Raw genomic sequence first — 23,112 nt, 5'->3', positions numbered from 1 at the left:
CGATTTTACTCGAAATCTTAGGTTCATTTAAAATTACTGCCAAAACCAGGCATGGGTTTGTCGTGGAAAAAACCATACCCACAGCAGACCCCAGTACACTCATGATCTGTTTACCGCTACGTAGTCTACCGGAATGTAAACTCAAATCAGTTAGTAGCCTACAGCTGGTCTCTGAGCGGCAGCCACTACAGCCAAAACCGGCATTCATAAAGGATTAGAGGCGATCGCAGTAAACACTCCAAGTCTCTGGAATTATCTTTCAGAAGTGACAAGGGCAGCAGAACCCGTGTTATCTTTCACATAATAAACTTTTTTCATAAACTGCTATTACGCTACGTTTTATTTGTTTTTACATTCTTCTTCTTATTATTTTTATGCCATGCTCATACTGGTATCTGAAATGCCCCCCCCCCCCCCCCCCAAGCTTTATTTTATTTATCTGATACTTTCATTATACAGTATCTACTATTTTGGAAAACGTGCTGCACGTTCGAAAAGCGGTGTATAAATCAAATTAATATTATTATTTGCGCGGTCAGCCTGTACCTGCTCCCTAATGACAAAGTTCTCCATAATATCAAAGGATATAAGTTAAAGTTCTAGCCCGTTCTTGGCCCAATGAATAATCTTTTCTTTTTTTTAAGTTTTATGAATACATATCAGTAAAAAATAGGACAATTTTGCGTTTGAAGACATTCCTCATACAACGTTAGGAAGGCTACTTATACACCACACAGTACGGTAATGCGGAGGCTAAGTGTTTTCCGGAAAGTGGAATTTCTCGAGCCAAAGAATTCTTTAAGAGAAACGAACAAGAGAGCGTGAGCTCATATTGGTGACTGAGACGGAAATGTTTTGCTAGAAGTTCTCTGTCAGCCACTGAATTTCTTACTGTAAGGTGATAAGTGGTCTCTGGTTCTTGGTGTGAAGTTTACGGCGGCGTTGGTGGCGGGGTTTGCCTCCTGTAATAGCCAGGTAATTTACATTGATCACACTACTCGTAGTTGCATCAGTTATTGATTTAGTTGGTGTTGTTGTACATTAACAAAACATTCTTTGCACATTTTTTTCCAGCAAAGTTTACGAGCTATGCATATTTACTTGTAACTGACCTGGCTCAATCAAAAATGTCAATGAAATGGCATGTTTGCTTTTATCTGATATTGTTGACATAGAGCCTTATGTTTTCGCGAACAGTTTATAAGTTGATTAAAAATGCCCTGCAGCAGGCTACAGCATATTGGACTAACATCTGTGTCTTTCTGAAAGATTTAAATGGTTACTGATTGGTATTTATTTTTTGTAGCTAAAAAAATACCCATGTTTCCTACTTGAGGTGCCAGTAATCCTGTCATTTTGTCGGCGTTCGATTGCAGATACCTTGTATTAGAAGATGTGAGAGGTTGTTATGTATTTACTGGGATTGATAGCTATGGTCAGTTTTACACACTGCTATCTGATGTTAAAAATTGATTTATCATGTCATAAATTATAGTATCAAGAGGCATTCACTCTGTGAACGCACCTGAGCGTTAAGTAGCTATTCGCAGCAATCGCAACCATGCAATAGTGACTTGTAGGATGTACCATAACATTAACGTCATTTTACGTAAGAAAATAAAAAGGTTCGACTGTAGTTTTAATTTTTGTTGTGTTTTTTTTTATATCGTTACTGTTAGTGTTGCATTTCGTTTGACAGACGTCCTCGTCATCCGGGGCAATTTACGGAGAATAATAAACATGTATTTTCAAGGCTTCTTTATGGAGATGTATACTTAAAAAATCCTGACATTGCAAGGGATATGTGCGAAAATAAATCACTAACTTGGGCCATTTGTTTGACCTCACAACGTGAAACTCCCTAACTCTTTGAGGTTAATAATTAATGATTTAGCCACGGGTCCCCCTGCAGTGTGGGAAATGGGAAGTAAACGGGAGCGCAATCTCTTACCTACAGAGTCTGAATCACAGTCATTTGACAACACTTCAGCGTGACACAGGAAGAGAGGAGGGAGAGCAGTTCAGGTGGGTCAGGTGTGATTTGCCTTATTTGTGTCGCATCTCGTTAGCGTTTGTAAATTCGAAGACTTTAGCAGTCAGCACACGTCAGGTAGGTGATAGAGGCATCATTTGTTTCTGGATTGTGCGTATGTTTTGCAATAGTGGAGTATAACGATCTACGAATCGTGAAAAATATGCACAGCCGAGGAATTTCCTTACCTCTTTATGTTTTATTAATCACATTTAACAGTATTGTGAGTAAAACAACAACGCATTTTATGACAAAGTACAGTTTTTAAAATTAAAATACAGGATAAAAAACACATTAATCCTGCTATCTCCACATTATTGTTTTTAAGGAAACCAGGTCGAGTCTTGGATATCTCTGCATGAAGTTCAGCAATGTTTTTCAGTGTTTCTTGGGTGCTCTAGCCTCTTGCTTTGGATAAAAGTGTCTACGAAATGAATAAATGTAAATATAAATGTGATATTTATGTCCATGTTTTGTCTGTTTTTGTCTCTTGGCAGCCTCTGTAGCGACATGCAGTAATGACCGACCCTCTGGGCAGAGGGGTGTTTTTGTGGTCTAACTGCTCGGCCTCCATAGACAAGCAGTGAAAATCATGATCAGTGGTGAGCTATTCCATGCATGTTCGGTCATGTCAGATATCCGTTTGAATCTTTTGTTTCGGTTTCCAGCATTAGCGTTCTTTTAGATAATTGCTGATTGTGTCCCGTGCTGGCCCTTCAGAAATCGTCATCGTACAGCATCCAGTGTCAGTGTGTGTCCCGCAAAGCTACTCCGTTACTCTGAGCGTCCGGGCCGTGGGGACGGGGTCGCTGAAGTACCAGTGGTTCCAGTCAGAGGAAGAGGTACGATGCAGAGGAACAACAGCAGCAATTACATTGTTACATTATATTTTATATTTAGCAGATGCTCTTATCCAGAGTGACTTACATCGGTTACAGTTTTTTTTGCAATGTTATCCATTTATACAGCTGGATATTTACTGATGCAATTGTGGGATAAGTACCCTGCGCAAGGGTACAGCAGCAGTGCTCCAGTGGGGATTCAACCCGGCAACCTTTAGGTTACGATTCCTGCTAGTTACCACTATGCTACACTACCATCAGTTGCAGTCAGTGATTTTGTGGTGGATTCAGATTGAGGAACAAACAAATAGCATCAATGCGTTTTTTTATTTATGGTACACAGGTAACGTAGTTACACTGTGGGAGCTGAATGTTCTTGCTGTGAATTTTATTTGAAGGTTCCTGGTGCAACTGGAGCAGATTTGGTCATCAGCGTGCAGAAGACCGAGCTTTACATATGCAGAGTGAATGACCAGAAAGGCAACTTTGTCTTCAGTGAATGGGCTAAAGTGAAGGTCTGGGACATTGCAAAGCCTGTGACAAGTAAGAGCCTCCTCTACATATGCTGCCTACATAGGTCATCGTGAGAATCAACAGTGCAGTTCAGTTCAGTTCAAGTTTATTTAATCCATCTTGCACAAAGCACGAAATGAATTTACATTCTCAACTACACAAATTTTACATCATCAAGTTCATAAAAAAATCTGTAAATCTGTATTTAGTTTTTACGGTGTCTCTTATATCTGGAGTGACTAAATCTTAGGCACTTACATGCACAGGCACTTAGATCTTAACCAATAAGCCGGGTTTAGTTCTTCTTTACTCTTGTGAGAGGATGCAACCAATCAATCAAGCAATCAATCAATCATTTTACATTGATTCTCTCATGCAAAGAAGAGCAAAGGCATTTGAAAATATCATGAATGTTTAAGATGTTAAAAAACCATACAGCTATACCAGCAATAGCAGTGTCTGCCTGTCTGTAGATACTGTTAATGTCCATTTCAATAGTAGTACCATAAGACTCACACAGTTTCTTGGGAAGAAAAGGGATTAAAGAGAAAATCTTTCTATGACACTGATTTAGTTCTTTATTTTGGTGAGATCTACCCTTACCTGTACCATAATCAGCTGTTTTGGCTTTTGCACCCTGAGGAAATTGGTAAATATATTTTACTGAGGTGAGCATCATCATCTATGAACTGCATTATGCTTTGAAAATGTTTCAAAGGTATTCTTCATTCTGAATGAAAGAGAAGAGTATACTCCATGCAGTGTTTATGATGCATGTTTAGTTCACCCCTTCTGTCTGCTGGGTGGGATTTTCAGACAATGGCCTGCTTATTCCAGATGAAATTTGAAAACACTTTTAATGTTTCATTTCGTGGAGAGTTATTAAATTTCTCTTCCTGAAACAGCACAGCGTGATGCTCTTTGTGTTTTTGTAAGTTGAATAAATCTGTATTTATTTTTTAATCTGTCTCTTATGCGGTGCCTAAAGCTTGCAGTGTGGTGTAGTGGTGAGGAGCAGGGCTTGTAACCGGTAGCTATCTGGTTCGATTCCCCTGCTGCGGCACTGCTGTTGTACCCTTGGGCAAGGTACCTAACCCACAACTGCCTCAGTAAATATCCAGCTGTAGAAATTGATAAACTTGTAACCTACTGTACGCTAGTTGCTCTGGATAAGAGTGTCAGCTAAATGTGCTGTTATTTTTTTTTTTTTTAAAGCTGAAAAATACTGCTACAAGAAGAGCATGCAACAGTGAAAACATACTGTGGTGTGGTGTTATTTTCACTAATCAGAGCACTACTACCACCACTGTTATAGTAACAGTAGCACTCATTTACCACTGCATTGTAAATACAGTTCATAAGAATCAACCCTCCAGTGATCCACCCCCAGTCAGCTGCATGGACAGGAGTTGGCTTTGGTAGGTTTCCGTGGCGTTGGGTTTTGTCTGATGGTCTCTGTACGCGCGCAGGGCTTCCCGGCACATGGCAGGGGGAGCCCCACATCGCGGTGCACCCCACCTCTCAGGCCGTCCGACGCGGGGAGAAGGTGACACTCCGGTGCTTCGCCTTTGGGATCCCCGCACCCCAGTATCAGTGGTACCGAAACGGAAACCCTCTGCAGGGCAAGACGAAGGAAATGCTGCAGGTGAGGCTGCCAGAGGCCATGGAGCACACATTAGCAAAGCCCACCACCGGCACCCTCATCCACGCTGTGAGCTCAACCTTGTGCGCTCTCACTTTAAGTGACGCACTGACCGGAGTGATTGATCAGCCTGTCCTGTCTGAACACTCCAAGGCGGTCGGGAGTATATTGGGTTAATGTTTGACACAGAGGTGGCCCTGGTAAAATTCATAACCACTTTTAGGAAACTGTTCCCACTGAGTATTATTGAAGTCGGGTGACTGAAGCCTACTCAGCACATATTTGAAACCTATTTCTTGATGTTGCATCTGTTTTATTTGTGTGTTTTGTTGTTTTTTCTCCTCTTTCTTTGCGATTGATTTTCAAGTCCTTTTGTTGTATTGTATGAGAATGACTGCAAATAGAAAGCCTATTAAAATAACCCAACAATAATCATTGTTGTCATTAGCAGGAGTATTAGTAATGATGGTACTAGTAGAGGTAGTAACAACAGAAGTGTTAGCGGTAGTGGTGATAGTAATAATAAAAGTATTAGCGATGGTAGTAACAGCTGTAGTAGTATTAGCATCAGTATTGTTTATCTCTTAAAAGTTTGTCTCGGTCAGTATACTTAACAACAGACATTTTTGCTATCTATGTGGAGGATTACAGTGCAGTTCACGAGCGCAGCTGACCAGCTGTCGTCCATTTGAAAAATAAAATAGTTGTATGTTTGTGCTGCTTATAGATTGAAAAGTTTGATCGAGAGCATGAGGGTGCCTATCTGTGTGCCGTGTCCAACGTGCTGGAGGAGAAATGGACTGAGCCAGCGGACGTTAGTATAGGTAAGATACCTGTCTGCAACCTGAGACACCGGGGTGCTTCGCTCGGTCTGACTCCTGCTGAAGACAAGACACAGAATGAATAAGGGTTATAAACTGACTTCTTAGAATATTATTACAGGTTGTCCTTAATGTGACAAACATGAGTGGGTGAGGCCCACCTTTGGGCATAGAAACCCCACTCCTTCACAGATTAAGGAGAGTATGCTTGAATGGGATTTTCCACCATAGCGAATGATGAAAGGTACTTTCCCTGTCATCTATGCTCTTGCAAGATCAGGAAGTTGTTGGAGTTATTTATCCAGGCCAGTGTTTGTGTGTGCAGCAGCTAATAATGACTTAAAGTGAAACCAGCATGTTGAATCCAAGGTTCCCCTCTCTCCCTTCTGTCTTTTACAGTAGGAGCGTGCTCATATCTCAGACAGATTGCTATAAAACTGTCATCGTTTGTCACTCCTAGTTGAAATTGATGCGATAGCAATTCATGACTAACAGCCAGACACATGACTACCCGGTTAACTTCTGCTTATTGCACTGTTGAGGCGTGGTCTTGTGGCCAGAGGGACAGTGAAAAGCCCAGACCCGGGGGGGTTGGGGGGGGGGGGGGGGGGTGGGGGCAGCAGGGAGATGCACTGGTGTGGTAACCATGAAGTTACAGAGGTGTGTCATGGGTGGGGCTACTGCCGTTGTAGCTTTGAGTTAGGTGCTTAACTATAACTAACAATAAATACCTTGCTGCATTAAAGGATAACATGTCAAGTCATAGACATATTGGATGGATAAGTGTGTCCACCTAGCAGATTCGGACTGTGATGTAGTTCGGCATCATACTGAGAGAGTCTGTGAGCCATGGAGTGGTGTCAGCATTTTCTTATCCTTTTACCATCTTGGCCTTTTCACGCTTGGTACGGCTTTATGGAGAGATAAACGTGGGCAGGAAATTTACGCTGCAGACACACAGAGCTTTGATCACTGGGAGGGGGAAACACACACTGTGGTCAGTGTGCAATGAAATGCAGCCCTGCATTTAAGCTAATCCATCCATTAGGTTATGACATGCATGCAGAACGTCTTGCACATCGGTGTGCATCGTCAGGCTGAGTTCAGGTGATTTCAGATGTTTGATAAATAATTACTTTTCTGAACAATTTTTATTATCCATAATCATTCACAAAATTGTACTAGACGCAGGTATAGTTTTAGGCTGTTTTCCTTGTTTTGCGTGCATTAGAATTTATTGACAAACTTTTGATCTAGATTATTTGAAAATGAGTTTTTAGGCTCAGCAGAGCTTAAACAGTAATGTTTAACCAGTAAATGTTAAATTTTGTTTGTGTATTGAAGAGAGTGATGGTGTGTTTTGAAATCCTACAGTGGTTTTTACAGCACATGTCTTTTGCCTACATTCCAGATTGGATCTTTCACTGCATTGATTTTGGTCTTAAAGTATCTCACAATCTCTCATCCAACTACAAACCCCAGCAAGTTACTTTATGCCCTTTTGACTCTCTGGAAGAAGTAGGAATTTGGCATAAATCTTTAATATATCACGTTTTTTTCACTTTTTCTCCTCTCCCGTCCCCACAGTGGTGCCAGAAACACTCCCAGCAAAGAGACTCACAGGTAAGTCTGACCTGCTACCTGTCACTAAAGAAAACTGTGCCAGATATGCTCTGAACTGGAGCCCTGTTCAACAAGGTCTGAATTCCTCTCATGGAGTACTTACATCATTGTTGTCAAAGGTCAAAATTAGCATTCCTGTGAAAGTGCTAGTGTTGTCTATGAATATGACGTCATGTCACATGGACTTAAATACCTGTAGCACAGTTGCATGGGAATGCGGTATGTTGTGATATCAGTTGGTATGTGACAGACCTACAGCTGCTTCTTTAGGAAATTATGACTTGGTCACACATTTTAAGGACCTGTTTATACAGTTAGAAAACAGTTATTGAAAATGTTCATACATATTTTTTTATTGTTGGTGAACAGATGGTAAGTGGGTAGCACATAGGTAATAGTAATATTACCATAAAAGAACTACATTTTTGTAAACAGTTATTTTTACATAATTTAACACTTTGAATATCTGAATGTAATTTTGTACCTGATCTTTGTAAGTTTTCTACATAGTCATCTCACTGGCTACTTTAAAATTAATACTTAAATAACACTTAATTTGTCAACAATATTCTAAGTGTAAACAGATCTACTGTACTGTAAGGATTTCTGACTTCTGATTGGCTTGATGTATTGATTGATAAATTAATTGTTTAACTGATTTATGATTTGACTGAGTAACCACTTGATTGACTGATTAATTAATTCTCCACATTTAGCGACGGACAAAGTGGCACTTCTGATTGGGAATTTGAACTACTCCCACCACCCCCCACTCATGGCACCCATGAGAGATGTTCACGAGCTGGCCAACCTTCTGCAGCAGCTGGGCTTTAGAGTGGTGTCCCTGCTGGACCTCACCAAGGCCGAGATGCTGGCTGCCATCGACAAATTTCTGCAGCTGTTGGACAGGGGTGTTTACGGTGAGTTCTGCGACCATGGCGGCAAAGGTCACGGGCTCTGTGTCAGGGCCGTCCAGTAGAGATCCACGTGGTTTATCGCCAGGTTCCAGGTCAGGTCCAGCTTAATTTGCCACTGTTTATTGGCTGGAAAACTATGACATGCATGGCTCCAGGTATCATTCACCTGCAGGTTGAAAGGCATTCCTAAAACCTTGGGAGGTCCAGGGCCAGGAATATATGTTGCCCTGTCATATTATTCCTGAAAGGAGTACAGATTCTTATCAAATTCATATTCATCTTAAGGACAGTGGCAAATCGAAGAGGTTGTGCTGAGAAAGGGCTCAGTTTTTTAAGGAGAGTTTTTAATGGGAACAAAGGTGATGCAATGAATTGCTAATCATTTTCTGTAACAAAAAAATAAAAGGTTAGACTAAGGATAAGACAAAATTTTTCTTTTGATGACCACAAAATTTGACCACAAAATCAATCACTGATGACTCAACAGTACTGAACTTTAATTAGGAAACGATTAAGTAATCATCCACATCCATCCATTTCTAATCAAAATCCAGGGAGGAGATCCCAAAAACCCTGTGGAAACAGTAGCTGATTCACTGGTTTTACTCATTTCCCTAAAAACAAGAGTGAAGACAGACGCACGCTGTCATGATTTACACACCAATTTTGGTGGAAAACGTTCCATTGTTTGGTTATTCGATCTTAGGAGCCACAAAACGTTAAAGTAATGAATCATTTGAAACTCACATCCCAGAAGTACAGTTTTTGCCCTTTTCAGAGTCCTTGGGGAAATATTTGGAATTTCTGTTGGTTTACAGTTCATCTTTCCCTGTTGTTTTGCAATGAGTGCAGTGGATTCTGATCTGGGGTGTGATGTTTGTGTGTGTGTGTGTGTGTGTGTGTGTGTGTGTGTGGAGCAGGGGGGGGATAACTTTCCATTCTGAAAAGGCATATTAAGTAAAAATAATTGTAAAAAAACAACTCCTCAGTTATAACAACAACCACGCAGTTATACATGAAATCCCCTGTCCTAACCCACGGACGGAGGTATTTGATTTCAAAGGGTGATTTCACGAAGGTGAATCCACTCTGCTTCCTTTTGAATGGAAATCGGGTTGAGATGAAGGTTTCTTTAGTTGTAATTTCATTTCTTTCCTTTTATGAGTAAGCTGAGAGGCAGGGCTGAAGAGTTGGAAACCTGTGGTAGATTTCAGATGTGTTGTTTTGGAGGCGGTTTTGTGGTTTAGATGACGGAGAAATAGCGGAAAGACAGGGAAGCTTCATGCTTTGCTATGTAGAGCAGCATTTAAACCCCTGTAGCCTTGCTGCTAGACAGGTTGATGAAGCGCCTGTAGAGGATGTTTACCTACACCTGTGGTTCACACCGTTTTTCTGACTTCCTGCGTATTTAGTTATCACTTACTCTTAAATACCTTGCTGAAGGATGTGACGCCAGTAGCTTACCTGAAATTTAGATCAGCAACCTGACTTTCCCTGACCATTACTTAATTATTCAAATTACTTCCTAACAAGCAAAAATAATTACCTGAACAATTATATATATATATATATTTTGTATATAGTAGTATTGAAGATGTACAGTTTATCAGCAACATTTCATATCAAAAGCCACAAAATAACCACACCCTCATTTGTACACAGGAAAAAGCTTCCTGTGATAATTATTGCAAGACATGCTTGCACATGCATAAACTGCAACAAATTTGATTTGGAATCATGTTTTCCAGCCTTGCCAAGTAGTATTTACAGTAGAGTCATCAGATATTAAATCTCCATTTTTTCGGAAACGGAAATAGGAAAGGGGGGATTCCGTTCACAGCTGCGGGGGACTGTGTCACATTATTTCACACTGAGACTAGCCTGTATCAGTTAGGCTGCCAGGCTGCGTGTAGGCTGGTATTATCTGTGCTGGCGGTGGTGTGGGGAGGGGAAGTTGATACAGGCTGGGACTTAAGCCACTCCTCGTGCATGTTAAGCTGCCAGTGCCGCTTCCCTACTCCTCAGTCACTGCTTCGAGCAACCTGGAACATCCTGACCTTTTATTTCTCAGGCTGACCTCTTCACCTATCGCCCTTCATCCTCCTACTCTGCTTGGGCGTAAATCTGGGGCATTTGATTGGTTGTGATGGCAGGAAGTGAAACCGCATGGCAAAGGCAAAGGCTCGGATTGTCTGTAACCGCGGCATGGTTTATTTCACACAAACCAATGAAATTAAGCACTACACTTAAACTAATTATGTGTAGAGCTTTATTGTTCAGGGTCTAATAATTTTTAATAATGTGGCTCAGAGACTGCCAGACCATTGTGGTGAAAGTAAAGCAAAAGACAGCTGGTAACTCAGGGTCTTTTTCCTGGAAGCAGAACCCCCCCTTTTCATGTGTTGTGCTTAGATTATAGAAATTTGAAGTTTATGACAAAAACAAGAAATAAAATAAGAGTTCCATTTTAAAATTATAAAGTATTATTCAACACAATAATCAGCATTGGTCTAACTGCTACAAGACTTGTGCTATTAATAACTGTACTTATAGCTACTAATTATAGCTATAGCTATAGTAAACCTCTGGCCTACAGTGCAATACAGCAAAATATCTCACTGATAGTGTTATTATGTGTTTCTTATTTTTCCTTAGTGTTCTTTATTTTAATGAACTTTCACCACTGTTTCCTGGACAGATATTGGTCTATATAGGATCGCCTTAGGATGTTTTTCTTAACTTAATTATCCACTTAACTGGATAAAGTTCCCCCTACATCACCCTTATTTGTCACTGTGACAGCAATAGCAGCTTCCAGATGATCTCTGTATCATATCTGTCACGTTGTTAGTATGTCGTGTAGAATTACTGTAGACTATAAATCCAACAAGTTTATTTGGAAGGTAAGTACTTGGCTTGGTAGATGGTCATACTATTAGCAAGAAATGTTACATAAACTACTTGCTGTTTAATGATGCTTATATAGACCAATGACAACTGGCAAAAACATAAAGATCATCAACTACAGTGCATTTATTTTTATAACTTGTTTACTTTGAGCCTGTGCAACAGTAGCTATTCAGTTCTTATAATCACTGAGGCAAGAAACGAGAGTTTACATCTTCTTTTAATTTTCTTTTAGCTGGAAGATGTTTTTGGCACTCTGTACAACAGTTGCTGTTTAGACAAAAGTGTAAAATTAATCAATCGCCTGTCTGTTTGTCTTTCACTGAAAGGTGTCACAGATCTGAATCTTGCGTCAGGGAGTGTGACAGTATCATGTTACTGTTGCGGGGTGGGTCCTTTTCTGCAGTGTGTGAGTCTGCATGAATCTGTCTGCAGTGGTAGAATGAGTATGTGTTCCCGTCCAACCCCCCCCCGAATCGCAGAGGGGTGTGCTGGCTTGGAGGCGCCCCTCCCCTGTTGGCTGGACAGATGAGGTGGCCTTGGAGCATGGAGAGAGGACAGTACGTCCCCTCCTGCGAGGACACAGAGGTTTTTGTTGTCTCTGCCTCAGCCTGTCTCTGTTGTGCTTTTTGGTGGAAATGTACTCTTGGGACTGGTGTGTCACCACTGACCCAGCCCCCCCTCCCGTTACTGGCCTTGTCCTCTGGCAGGAGGAGGGAGCTGGAACAACTGAGCTGAGTGTTAAGCCTGGAAAATGTCCTGGCAGGGAAAAGCAGCCGTTTACTGTAACTAGCGCAAAGCAGCACCAAAGCCATTATAAGAGAGGGATACATACACTTTTTGTCTCACAAATCTTGGTTCAGTAGAGGTGATCCCTGGTAATGACCCCGTTGCTGTGCAGCCTTTGATGTGTATTTGTATTATGTGTCATGTATCATGTATTACATGATATGTACAAGTGTGATGTATGATGTTTTTTAGAGGTAGTGGGCAGTGTGTCCTACTGTTTAGTTTAGTTTCAGATGTTTTTCTGTTCGTTAAAGAGCGCCATTTGGAGTTTTATGTTAAAATAAAATAATCCTGTGCACACTCCCTCATTATTTCAGACATTGCTGAAAGTGCTGTGAAATTCCTCCGAACAGCTTCTGCTTTGTGAGAGGAGGACAGAAAAGAAACGTCTTGCCATGTGGCTCATAAACACATTGACCACAACAGTAAGGTCACCTTTCCAGCTTGATGTTGCAGCAGGGGTGACAACATGAGCTAAGCCGCAGCATGTGACTGGGCGGAGTGCAGTCACCTAAGATAACGGAACGTGATGAGTGGTTGTTTTGTTTCACTGCAATGCAATACTTCACTATTTCCTTAAGCAATTCCCTTTTTAATGGCTGACAAATATTGATGCCGTTGGGTACTGACATCATGTCAAACCCAGAAAGCGTTTCCCCTGCCAACCTTAATTTTTTTACTGTCACACTTTTCCACTTTTCTGATTCATACAGCCACAACATCCAATGAACTTGGCCGTCTTCACCTTCAGAGGCGTGGCTGTGTGTGTGGGTGTGTTGCAGGCAGATCGCCGAGTAGGGACACACGCTCACCCCCCCCCCCCCCCCCCCCCCCTCTCTCTCTCACCCTCCCTTAGCTCTCTTCTACTACGCGGGTCACGGGTACGAGTGTGCTGGGAGGAACTACCTGGTGGCCATTGATGCGCCACAGCCATATCGCCCGGAGAACTGCGTCAGCGTGCAGCGGGTGATGCAGAACATGCAGGAGAGACGCACGGCTCTCAATGTCATCCTGCTGGACACCTGCCGAAAATGGTACGCCCCCCCCCGTGACACCTGCCGAAAATGGTACGCCCCCCCGTGACACCCTGCGGGAACGCAAGACGCACCGCTGCACGGCGTCCCTGTGCTGTTTACCAGCTGCAGCGGCTGGATTGCAGTTGACATGACTTTTTTGAAAAAGAAAACAGTTCCCTCTGAAAAACAAGCCTCTGTGTTTAAAATGTGCCCCTAGACCAAGCTTGGTGCCAGGAGAAAATACAGAGGGGTGCAATTGCAATCCATGGGGGTGCACAAAAAGTCATAAAGGCTATGTAGACATCGGAGTATAAGGAGACAACTGGGGGTGCAGTGCACCCCTACTAGATGGGCAAATCACTTGCAAATTAGAGTCCTAATGCCCAGTGATGTAGTGTGTGTTGCTTATGTCCATCTTAGTAGTTTCCTGATGAGGGTTTCGTTTTTAAACGCTCAAACACTTGAACACTTTCCATAAAACCAGTTTCAGTTTCCTCTTGGCTGTACATGTTAAATGACAACTCTAAAATAAGCTGTGAATAACCGGGCTGAGAACAACCCCTGGCTTTTTTCAAGTTCTATTTTTAGATTTATTTTCACTGCTAAGTCACAACCTTTGACTTGGCAGCAAAAGTCAGCTTGTGTGCATTACTTTGTCTTTAATGTGACACTTTGCAGGTACAACCAGCACTGTGCCATATCAGAAATAAGGTCACTGGCCCCCTTGGGGAACACTGTATATGGATATGCCACGTAAGTGTCACACCACAATCTGCTCTGTCATACAGTAACTTGGGGGGTCGACTCTGTGGTTTGTATTTTTTTGTTCTTACCAAACTTTGCCATTCATAGCTGTTCAACAGCAGGTTACTCTAACATGGCTTCTCCATGTTTATAAAATCAGCATAATTAAATGTATATTTTCTGTTTTGTTAGTATTGCTCTAGACTAATTGTGCTCAGGTTGTGTTGTCATTTTATTAGTACTTCTTTTCTACTGTTAATTTGTGTTGCTTGTCTGTGACAGGCTCAGCTACCTACCCTTTGTTAAGAACACTAATTTAATTTATTGATAGTTTTATTGATTTATATATTTATTGGTTTTATTTATTGCTTGATTCGATTGATTGGTGTATCAATCGTGGATGCAGGTGTGAAGACGCGGAGGCCTTCGAGGTGCAGGATGGTGAGAGGAGTTCTGGAATCTTCACTAAGTACCTGAACAAGCACATCCTGCAGCCGGAGAAGGTGACCCACGTCCTGGAGCAGGTGTCTGAAGGTCAGTGTCCGGCTTAGCCGGCTGGCCTGCCTCTAGCTATGCGGATCAGTGGTCACACAGCACTGAGGCTGAGCTTACAGCCTCACAGATGGACCGTTTCCCCATTCCATAGCACACTGTTGCTGCATCCACATGATCTGCTGATGCTACATATGTGCGTTTTATATGTTGCTAGAATGGGTATAAGAGCTTCACATAACCAACAAACAGATACATGGAAACTATATATATATATAACTATATATAAATTATATATATATATAGTTATGTTTTTGTTTATTTTTTTATTATATAATTTTAGAATTATTGTATGTCAGAAGGCACCATGAGAGATTACACCACTGAAAAGGGAAAAGTTTATTTAGCGGATTAATGAAATAAGCAGTTAGATCGAGGAGCTGACGAGTTCAGCTTGGTCTTTTGCGTAAAGCCTAAACACGCTGGTGCAGGAGGCTTGGGGTCGTGAGGGTCGGGAGTGGTCGGGAGTGGTGCCTCTCAGTCTCCAGCGAATTAATCGGGGGTTGCAACTGAATGCTATCGAGTCCGGGCATGTGGCAGTCACTACCACCTCCCTTATCACTGGCACACACCCTTCCCACCCCCCACCCCCCCCCCCCCCCCCCCCCAGCAAGGGGTGCCAGGTAGACGTGTTTACTGTCCTTGGCTGGACAGCCCCTCGCGTGGCGGGCGGTTGTGTTGCCCGTCGTGTTGCCGCGGTAACATGACTTGGGGGTATGAGAAAGGGCTGTGTAATCGGTGAGCTCATTCTGTGGAAATTCACGTCAGCCCTGGCCTCCGGGGTGGCAGATACCAGAGAGGAGGAAGGTGGCTGACGTACAGGCTATACTCTGGCCATGTGCTCCGAACGCTGCACGCACGCACACCCATACACACACACACACACACACACACACACACACACACACACACAAACAGCCCATACCAGAGCCACTCGGCCGCACACAGTGGGGTGCAGACCGCAGGCGGTGGCAGTGATTTCTCAAAGCTTAACACACATGGCCCCCAGAGTGATGTGGACTGTGTGATAGGCTGTGACATGCAGGACCCAGGTCACACAGCACTGTGGCGTTCGGAGGCTTACAAAAGTGACCTGTGCCAAGACCACTCTGCTCTCACTCTCTCTGCTTCGTGAGCCAAAAGTATTAGTAGCTATTAATAACTGCAAGGCTGCGCTCCTCCGCTAATGCCTTTTGCAGGACTTCCTTGTTCACTGAACTCAATGGCATCAATGGCAACTCAGTGGTAAAACAGACCCCTACCAAGATGTCAGTTGGAGGTTGTTATGATGCAAGAAGCTAAGCTTGCTTCTTCTGTCCAGTCTGTGGTCCACGTACTGTTAATTCACCAGATTATGCCCCCACAGTCAAAGGGAAAATAAAAATAACTGTTTCCTTTTCAAACTGTTCCCTTGCTCTTTATTTGGGTTTCCTGTGACCTGCATTTAAGCAGTTAACTTCCTCCCTGGGGTTCCTTATCTTCACTCGCACAGAGGACGCACGCGAAGACATCTGTGCCCAGCTTGTCTCGTAACTGATTTATAATTAGAAAAAGCACTGTCGATGAACTGCTGTTTGCTGTCTCAATGAGAAGATGAGTGCAGACAGCTTGTTTAAAATATTACCCCGAGTTCGCACTGCTACCGTGGAACCCATGTTAACGACCTGTAGTTAGCTGCCGCCTTGTCCTCAGTTAATCCCGGCTGTGTCACTCATTTTTATCGAGCCGGGAGTAGATAAAGTTAAAGGGAGATGGCCAGAACTTTTCTGTTACACAGCAACAGAGAAAGGTTCATGGTCACTGGCCTTTGGAGGGATATCAGAATGAATCCAGCTCTTGTAGGCTGGGGGTTTTGAGAAAGGAATTCCGGCTGTATGTGTCTGTTCTAAAAAACAGCAAGAGGTTGGATAAGATTGTTAGCAAAATGAATGTCTCTGTGTCATATGAAGCAGATTCAGAGGAGAGGCTTTAGAGACTTCTGAATTTCTGTTCTTATGTGAAATAACTGTCACAGTGCTCATCTTTCTGGTCATTCTGTGAAGCGTGGGGGACGATTCCCTCAGAAGCCTGGATCTGTGTCTTTAATATTTGCTCAAGCGGCTGTGGGCTCAATGCAGCTTGATTTTAAGCATCTCACCTTTCTCTCAGATTTGGGCCGGGACCCTCTGGTGACGGGGAGACAGGTTGTGGAGATCCGGCACACGCTGAAGGACCCGCGGGCCCTCAGTGACCCGATCCAGAGCACCGGACATACCAGGGAGCTGAGGCTGAGGGACGTATGCTGGAGAAACGCCAACGGTGAGTCGTCAGAGAGGAGGGAGGGAGGGAGCTGCTGAGCCAAATCCACAGGGTCCTGCTGTGACCAGAAACCTTCACAACTCTTACAGATACGCAATCAGAGGAGTGTCCGGCTGCGGTCTGTCGCAGCAGTGTAGCGTAGTGGTAAGGAGCAGGGATTATAACTGAGAAGGTTGCTGGTTCGATTTTCCGCTGGGGAGCTGCTGCTGTAACCTTGGGCAAGGTACTTAACCCACAGTTGCCTTTGTATATATAGCTGTTTAAGTGATAAAAAAGTCGCTTTGGGTGGGAGCGTCTGCTAAATGACAGTAATGTAGTAATTTAATGTAAAGACAGTCTCATCCAGACATGACATCCCCGACACTAACCTTGGTCCTAGCTGAGGCTGTGGAGACAGGCCATAAGGTTTCGTCTTTTTGGACAGATCTCCCTGTTAATTGGTGCAAAATTTGGAAAATGAAGGGATGTCTCCCAGGCCACACTTGCATCTCACTGACCTCTCTCAAATTCTTATTTGAAAGTACGGTCAAAATGAACACATTCAGTCAGACTCCCATGGGCTTTCAGTCTAATTTCTATAGTGCTCGGCCCTTTCCGATTTTAGTAGTACGCAAAGTAAAGGGGAAAAAAGCACTACTGAACATCCGCTGGCCGTGCCAGGTTCTGTGTCGTGGTGTTTCGTGATGGATAGAAAGGGTGTAGCAGTGTTTGCACAGGAGAGGATGGTCTCTGGTGTGTTCCTATACTGCCTCACCAGGGCAAAAAATAGAAAGTGGGGAACAGAAGAAGTGAAGTGAAAAAGCACGAAAAGCAGAAACGGAGCCCTGGCATCTTTTGTTCTTGTCAGGAAGTGCGGTGCTCTCTGTGTTTGTCGAAAGGAGAGGGGGAGTGTAAGGAGCTGTTATGTGGAAGTGGCCTGAGAGGACCTGAATGGCAGCGACTGTCATCAGCAGAACACATGCAGAATTAGAGGAAGTGAACATTCTGGCAGGCAGCTCATCAAGGACCCGAGTGTTCCGCTGCTCAAGATAACTCGCGCGTAGGTCTTGCACACGGAAGGCCAGGTTAGGTTCCACTGATAAAGAAATATGCATGGCAGGCAGTTGTCATTCCAGCACCGGAGAGTCCCAGATACGTATTTAGCATGGATTGAACTGAATGGAAATTGTTTTTAAAAACAAAAAAATAAATACATGGATGGCACAGAATGTTGTAACATTCACTAAGCTTGTCATGTTTTGTTATATCAACATGATGTGTTACTCTGATGTAATAGGTGGTGTTACAAAACAAAACCAAAAAGAAAACAGCTCCTCCAGCCACATCTGTATTTAAGTTCTGTTCATTGGGCTGGTGGTGCCAGTTAAGGAGGTACTGATACAAAATACACAGACAGGCAATTACAAATTAACAAGTAACCTGTTAGGATGAAATTGACATGAGCTCAGTTATTGACAAATTAGCCAATTGGAAGACACAAAGATCCTTCAGTAATAGTTCTAGGAGAAAGGTCAGGGTTCCTCTGCACAGACATCACCCACATCACATCGTAACAGAGACTGAAATGCCTCATGGCTTGTCGTGTGTTGTGATGGTGTTGTTGTGTGCGTTTGCCGTGTTTCCCGGGACAGAGTTGCCAGAACGACGGACCCTGGCGTTTCCGTGCGGCGCGGAGGTGGAGCTCAGCTTCTCGGCCTTGTTCTCCAACGTTGTCATCGTCTTTGCCGTGGTGAAGGCCACCGGCTGCCAAGTCCTTGACTGCAGCGTCCTCCTGAGGACAAACCCTGTGAGTTAGCCCCAGTGTCCTTTTGGCTTCTGCCAGCTCCTCGACTGACTACAAATGTGGTGACCTTTGTATCGGAAACTCATGGCCGAGGAAGTGACGCTTGCCTTGAGATTTGATAGAGAGCCGGCAAAACCCAAGAAAGTTTATTTTTTATTCAGAAAGTCTCGACGAAGGCGGGTCTGACTGTTTCCTCTCTGCGGTCACAGCTGTGTGAAACAGCTATTCTGGTCAGTCTGAGATTATCTCGCCCCAAACTGAAGCTTTATTTAGTGAAATGGAATAGAACATTCTTGTACGCAAAGGCCAAGTGTTGAACACAACCAGCTTCGCTTCTCATAAACAAGTATATATTCAGAAGAATGGCTCTAGTGCGTTAACCACAGGAAACTTTCATCTTCAAAAGCAAATTTATTTGGAGTCCTCCCCACCCCCTCTCCTGCCTGGTACTCTTCCCCACACGTCCTAAATTGAACTCCCTCACTCTGCTAGAAACACACACTCCTGGCACCATTGTGATATATATTTTTCCTCATTTAATCGGAATATCAAGTTTGTCTATGCAAATTTTTTAAAAAAAGGCTGCCCATGTATCGATTTCCGCTGTGGCTACGGCGAATCTCATAATGCAGGATGTTGCGCAAGTCTGTCTAACCTAACTGTAGTATGAGGTGCTCAGTGGATGCCTTCATTACTTAGCACATGCTGACCTCTAGAGGTGGAAAAAATAAAGCAAAGGGGGAGTTTTAGAAAAAAAAAATTCAATACAGGTATTAGGGGGAAAGGTCTGCTCACACTTCAGTACCTGAACTGAACATGGCTGGAAGATGATACCTTTATTTAGTTACCCCACTTGGCCTGCACCCTACTTGCTAGAGAGTGGCACTAATGCAAAAACAGTATTAATTATCAAAGAATGTAAAACGATTGTTATTATCATCTGTCATTACCGAACTGGATGCTGGTAATAATGAAATCAGATCAACAAATAAACATGGTAAAATTCAGCTCAACAGTTCCAAAAAAAAAAAAACAGTTCTTTTTCAGAAGAACAGAGTGCATTTAGGCAAAATATGCTTTTTCTATACAAATAAGTGTGTAAATAAATTAATGTTGTGCACTTTGAAATAAGAGGAAATTGTATGTAGGACTCATGGGCTGTTCTGTTTGGGGTTTTCCTGTGCAGGTAATGGAAGATGTTTTCTCAAACGAAGGCTGTTCAGATAGAATGGACTCTCTGCTGCTAAAGGGTGCTAATAATCCTGACTGCAGTCTCCGACTGTGCGGACTTCAGAAACTCCAGGTGAGTTCCCCAGTGTACGTGATGCCACCTGTGCATTTCCTTCTGATAATGTTTCATGGATTTCTGCATGACTCCGATGGGACTTGCAGATAGCGGTTTTGTAGTCACTTATGGCTAGACTTTGGTGCATTTCGGCTTTTCCGTTGTGACTACTGCTATTGCTATTACTGTTATTTCCATTATATAACCATTATCACTAGAGTTGACAGCGCTGAATCTCTTTGGACTTGTGTTGACTCTGCAGACTCTGTGCACTGGTCTTCCTTGACTTCTGTGCCCATTTCACAATAACTAGTGTAGGCCTATTTCTGTCCTACATTACTTTCTTGTTGTTGTAAAAATCTATGAATTCCTAACCCAAATTCCTAAGCTTGTGCATTGACCCTGTTGCCTTATATGTCGACTCTTTTATTTGTGTATTGACTCATATGTGCGTGTTTCCGCCGTTCTGCAGAAATCTGTAGTAATAGAGGTGGATCTGCACTACACCCATACGGACAGTAAGCTAAGGTTGACGGAAACCAGGCGGCACGACATCGGGAGGCCGTTGATGGCCCGTTGTGAGCTGCACGCGAGAAAGCAGGGGGAGGGAGCCGAGGGGCGCGCGGGCGCCCCCTTCCGGACCATAGACCACATGCCCGTGCGCAAGCAGCCACCTCGGCAGCCTCTCGGACAGCCGTGCCGCCCGTCAACCCGTAAGGCAGAAAACGCTTGGAAGTTTGCCGAGAAACAGCCGCCTGGGAGGAGCAATGAACCGGAGGAGAACGACGAGAACGAACTGCTGGGACGAGTCTAATGAACTTCTTAAAAGCACCGCTCTTCCAGTTGTTCCCCTCTCCGGCACGTGCAGAACTGCACTGACTGCCTAAGACGAAAGTGATAGAAAACATACCGCTGATACTGCAAGTGATACTGCAAGGTTTTCAAACACAGACACTGTATTAATGATCAGAATAAGTGCGGGTGCAGATGTTTGGTATACGTGTATATATATGGAAATGTGTGCGTGTGTGTGGGGGATCAGTGAGGGGTATGGTGATTGAAGGGGAATTTTGTTTCACCAATCATTTACCGGTTTACATGACACTTAAATATTTTAATGAGCATTATTTATTTTGCAAGGTAAAGAAATATACTCAACTGCAAGACAACTGGCAGAAGACGTTTCAGGATTGTATTAATTTATATTTATCAATCACTTGTAATTTTTTAATATATTTAAAGTGTTTTCTGTCTTTAGAAACGGATTAATTCAATGACATGAGTAATTTTAATTATCGTTTCGATTTTTTTCCTTTTCTCGTACGCATTGTCGCAGTGTATGTACTACACCGACTATGTTCAAAATCAAACGGGATATTTCATGTTAAAAATTGCGTTTTCGTTGAGTTTTCCACATGGCTCTTCATTGTCTTTCTCACTGTAAGTTGATAGAATAGCTGATTTTTATTGTTAAACATATAATTGATCCCGAACTCTTCATTTTTTTAAACCCATTTTCCAGTGTGCTGTTAGCTGGCGGTGGCGGAGGAAAGTGTTCTCATTGCATGCTTGTATAAAAAATTATTTGATGTTTCTTCCCTGTTGCACTTGGAGGACCTACAAAAATACAGATGAATTAGTATCTATAAACCACGTTTTAAACGAACAAAACCAGTGATTAGCCTACTTGCTAGGTGGTGTGTTTCTTAATAAATCTTGAAAAACTAATCTCTTTTTGCCTTTCTTGCTTGGGAGTTTGACTGTGAATGTGTTCATTTTGACCATACTTTCAAGTCGTATAAAATAACATAACATATTTTGACACATAGCAAACGATTCCCCAAGTTTATTGCCTAAACCTTATGCTGAAAATAGGAATTCACAGCTACACCTGTGTTCGGTAATTATTTAGCCCCTTTTATAAGTTTATTAAATTCCTTTTAAGTATAAGTTCCTTTTGCAAAACTTGGGTCTGTCTTCTTTAACTATTGACCCTACTGGCTACTGTCAAAAGGAGAAATTGCAAAATGAGGACGCCTTTAGTTGTACCGAGAAACGGATTCGGATAGTAAATGCAGCCACAGTTAATTCAGAGAATCGCGGAAATCGTGGAAATTTCGTCACAAAAGCGTCATTATGTGTGTTCTAGTTTGCCTAGTTTGCGCGCGTATGTTTCCAGTGAGCTACTGTACCACTGGGTATAGTTATGTGAAACATTTACTGCATTATTATGATACAAATTAGCCAGCTATAGAAATTCATTAAAAACGTAACAAGAACTACCAAGTCTGTATGACCAGCTTCAACAGGGACCTACCTCATGTTGAAAAGAGTTCTTGCTACGCAAAAAATGCATGAGCCCATGTAGCTCGCCGTGATCGTATAGTGGTTAGTACTCTGCGTTGTGGCCGCAGCAACCTCGGTTCGAATCCGAGTCACGGCATTGTGGAACAATGTCACGGCAATGGGCTCACTTTTGTTTGGGGCAAAATAAGCTTTCCGAAATGTTTTCCATGTAACGAAAGGAGGGCTGATTAACATTTTATACAGGTGATTACATATAATACTACCAAGAGCCACTATGACACCCATACAGCAAGATATATTTTATCTTATTTTTATTTTCCAGTTCTTTTTTGTTGAAAGGAATAGGAAGTATAGTGGTAGACATTCGTACAGTTGCCCTGTAAAATGACAAATTGAACTATGAAATAAATCATTCTCGTTTGTCTTCTCCTTGTTCACCAGGAGGTGTACCGGTGCTTAGAAAGCGTTTTTGTAATTACACTTTAGAGTTGCTCTTGTATTTTAAACTCAGTTAAAGGTGTTTCACCGTACTATTCGGTATGACATGGTATGGAAGTGTATTACAGTATGTAAGAGCTAAAAGAGTTAGATTTGTTGGAAAGAGTATATCAGGAGCAGTGTTTTTGACACCCAAGTCATGCATTTATCTGATTAACAGACGCGTTCGTTGGCTTCATCTAAATTACATCAGTGTTTGCGCGCTTGGAAACTGAAGGTTTTTGACGAAAAGGTTGATGTGAAATGGCAGTTTCCACAATGGCAGGCAATTAAATTGAACAACTTGACACCACTTGACCCCCCCGCCCATCATCAAAATAATGGTCATGACATTGTGTCCTTTAGACTCGAGGCGTACCGGCACTTCACGTGTGCAATGCCAATGTTGCATGGTCAGAAAATAAGTCATTGGAAGCTAATGAATAATATCACATATAAATCGGTGTGTGTGTGTGTGTGTGTGTGTGTGTGTGTGTGTGTGTGTGTGTGTGTGTGTGTGTGTGTGTGTGTGTGTGTGTGTGTGTGTGTGTGTGTGTGTGTGTG

The 23,112-nt window shown here is 42.7% G+C and overlaps 1 protein-coding gene and 1 non-coding gene across 4 annotated transcripts; both read left to right on the top strand.

Annotated features, from left to right (window-relative positions):
* The first annotated feature begins 797 nt into the window (after window positions 1-797).
* On the top strand, window positions 798-21,488 carry malt3 (MALT paracaspase 3). Of its 3 annotated transcripts, XM_036535677.1 has the most exons (16): window positions 798-975; window positions 1,958-2,025; window positions 2,530-2,634; window positions 2,753-2,874; window positions 3,273-3,417; window positions 4,857-5,032; window positions 5,757-5,853; window positions 7,438-7,473; window positions 8,190-8,393; window positions 12,943-13,120; window positions 13,781-13,855; window positions 14,253-14,380; window positions 16,547-16,696; window positions 18,328-18,482; window positions 19,666-19,782; window positions 20,237-21,488. In XM_036535677.1, exons 3-16 carry the CDS (start codon window positions 2,625-2,627, stop codon window positions 20,576-20,578), a joined length of 1,935 nt encoding a protein of 644 aa, XP_036391570.1. In that variant the 5' UTR covers window positions 798-975; window positions 1,958-2,025; window positions 2,530-2,624; the 3' UTR covers window positions 20,579-21,488. The 3 variants fall into 3 exon arrangements, with proteins under 3 accessions (XP_036391570.1, XP_036391571.1, XP_036391572.1); XM_036535678.1 differs by lacking the exon at window positions 1,958-2,025; XM_036535679.1 differs by lacking the exons at window positions 798-975; window positions 1,958-2,025 and adding an exon at window positions 2,088-2,110.
* A 647-nt stretch (window positions 21,489-22,135) lies between these two features.
* Window positions 22,136-22,207, top strand: trnah-gug. The gene has a single exon. It is a non-coding gene; the product is annotated as a tRNA-His (tRNA).
* Window positions 22,208-23,112: the final 905 nt, after the last annotated feature.

Source organism: Megalops cyprinoides, chromosome 8, assembly GCF_013368585.1.
Source record: "Megalops cyprinoides isolate fMegCyp1 chromosome 8, fMegCyp1.pri, whole genome shotgun sequence".
NCBI lineage: Eukaryota > Metazoa > Chordata > Actinopteri > Elopiformes > Megalopidae > Megalops > Megalops cyprinoides.
This window is presented reverse-complemented; position numbering and strand designations above follow the sequence as displayed.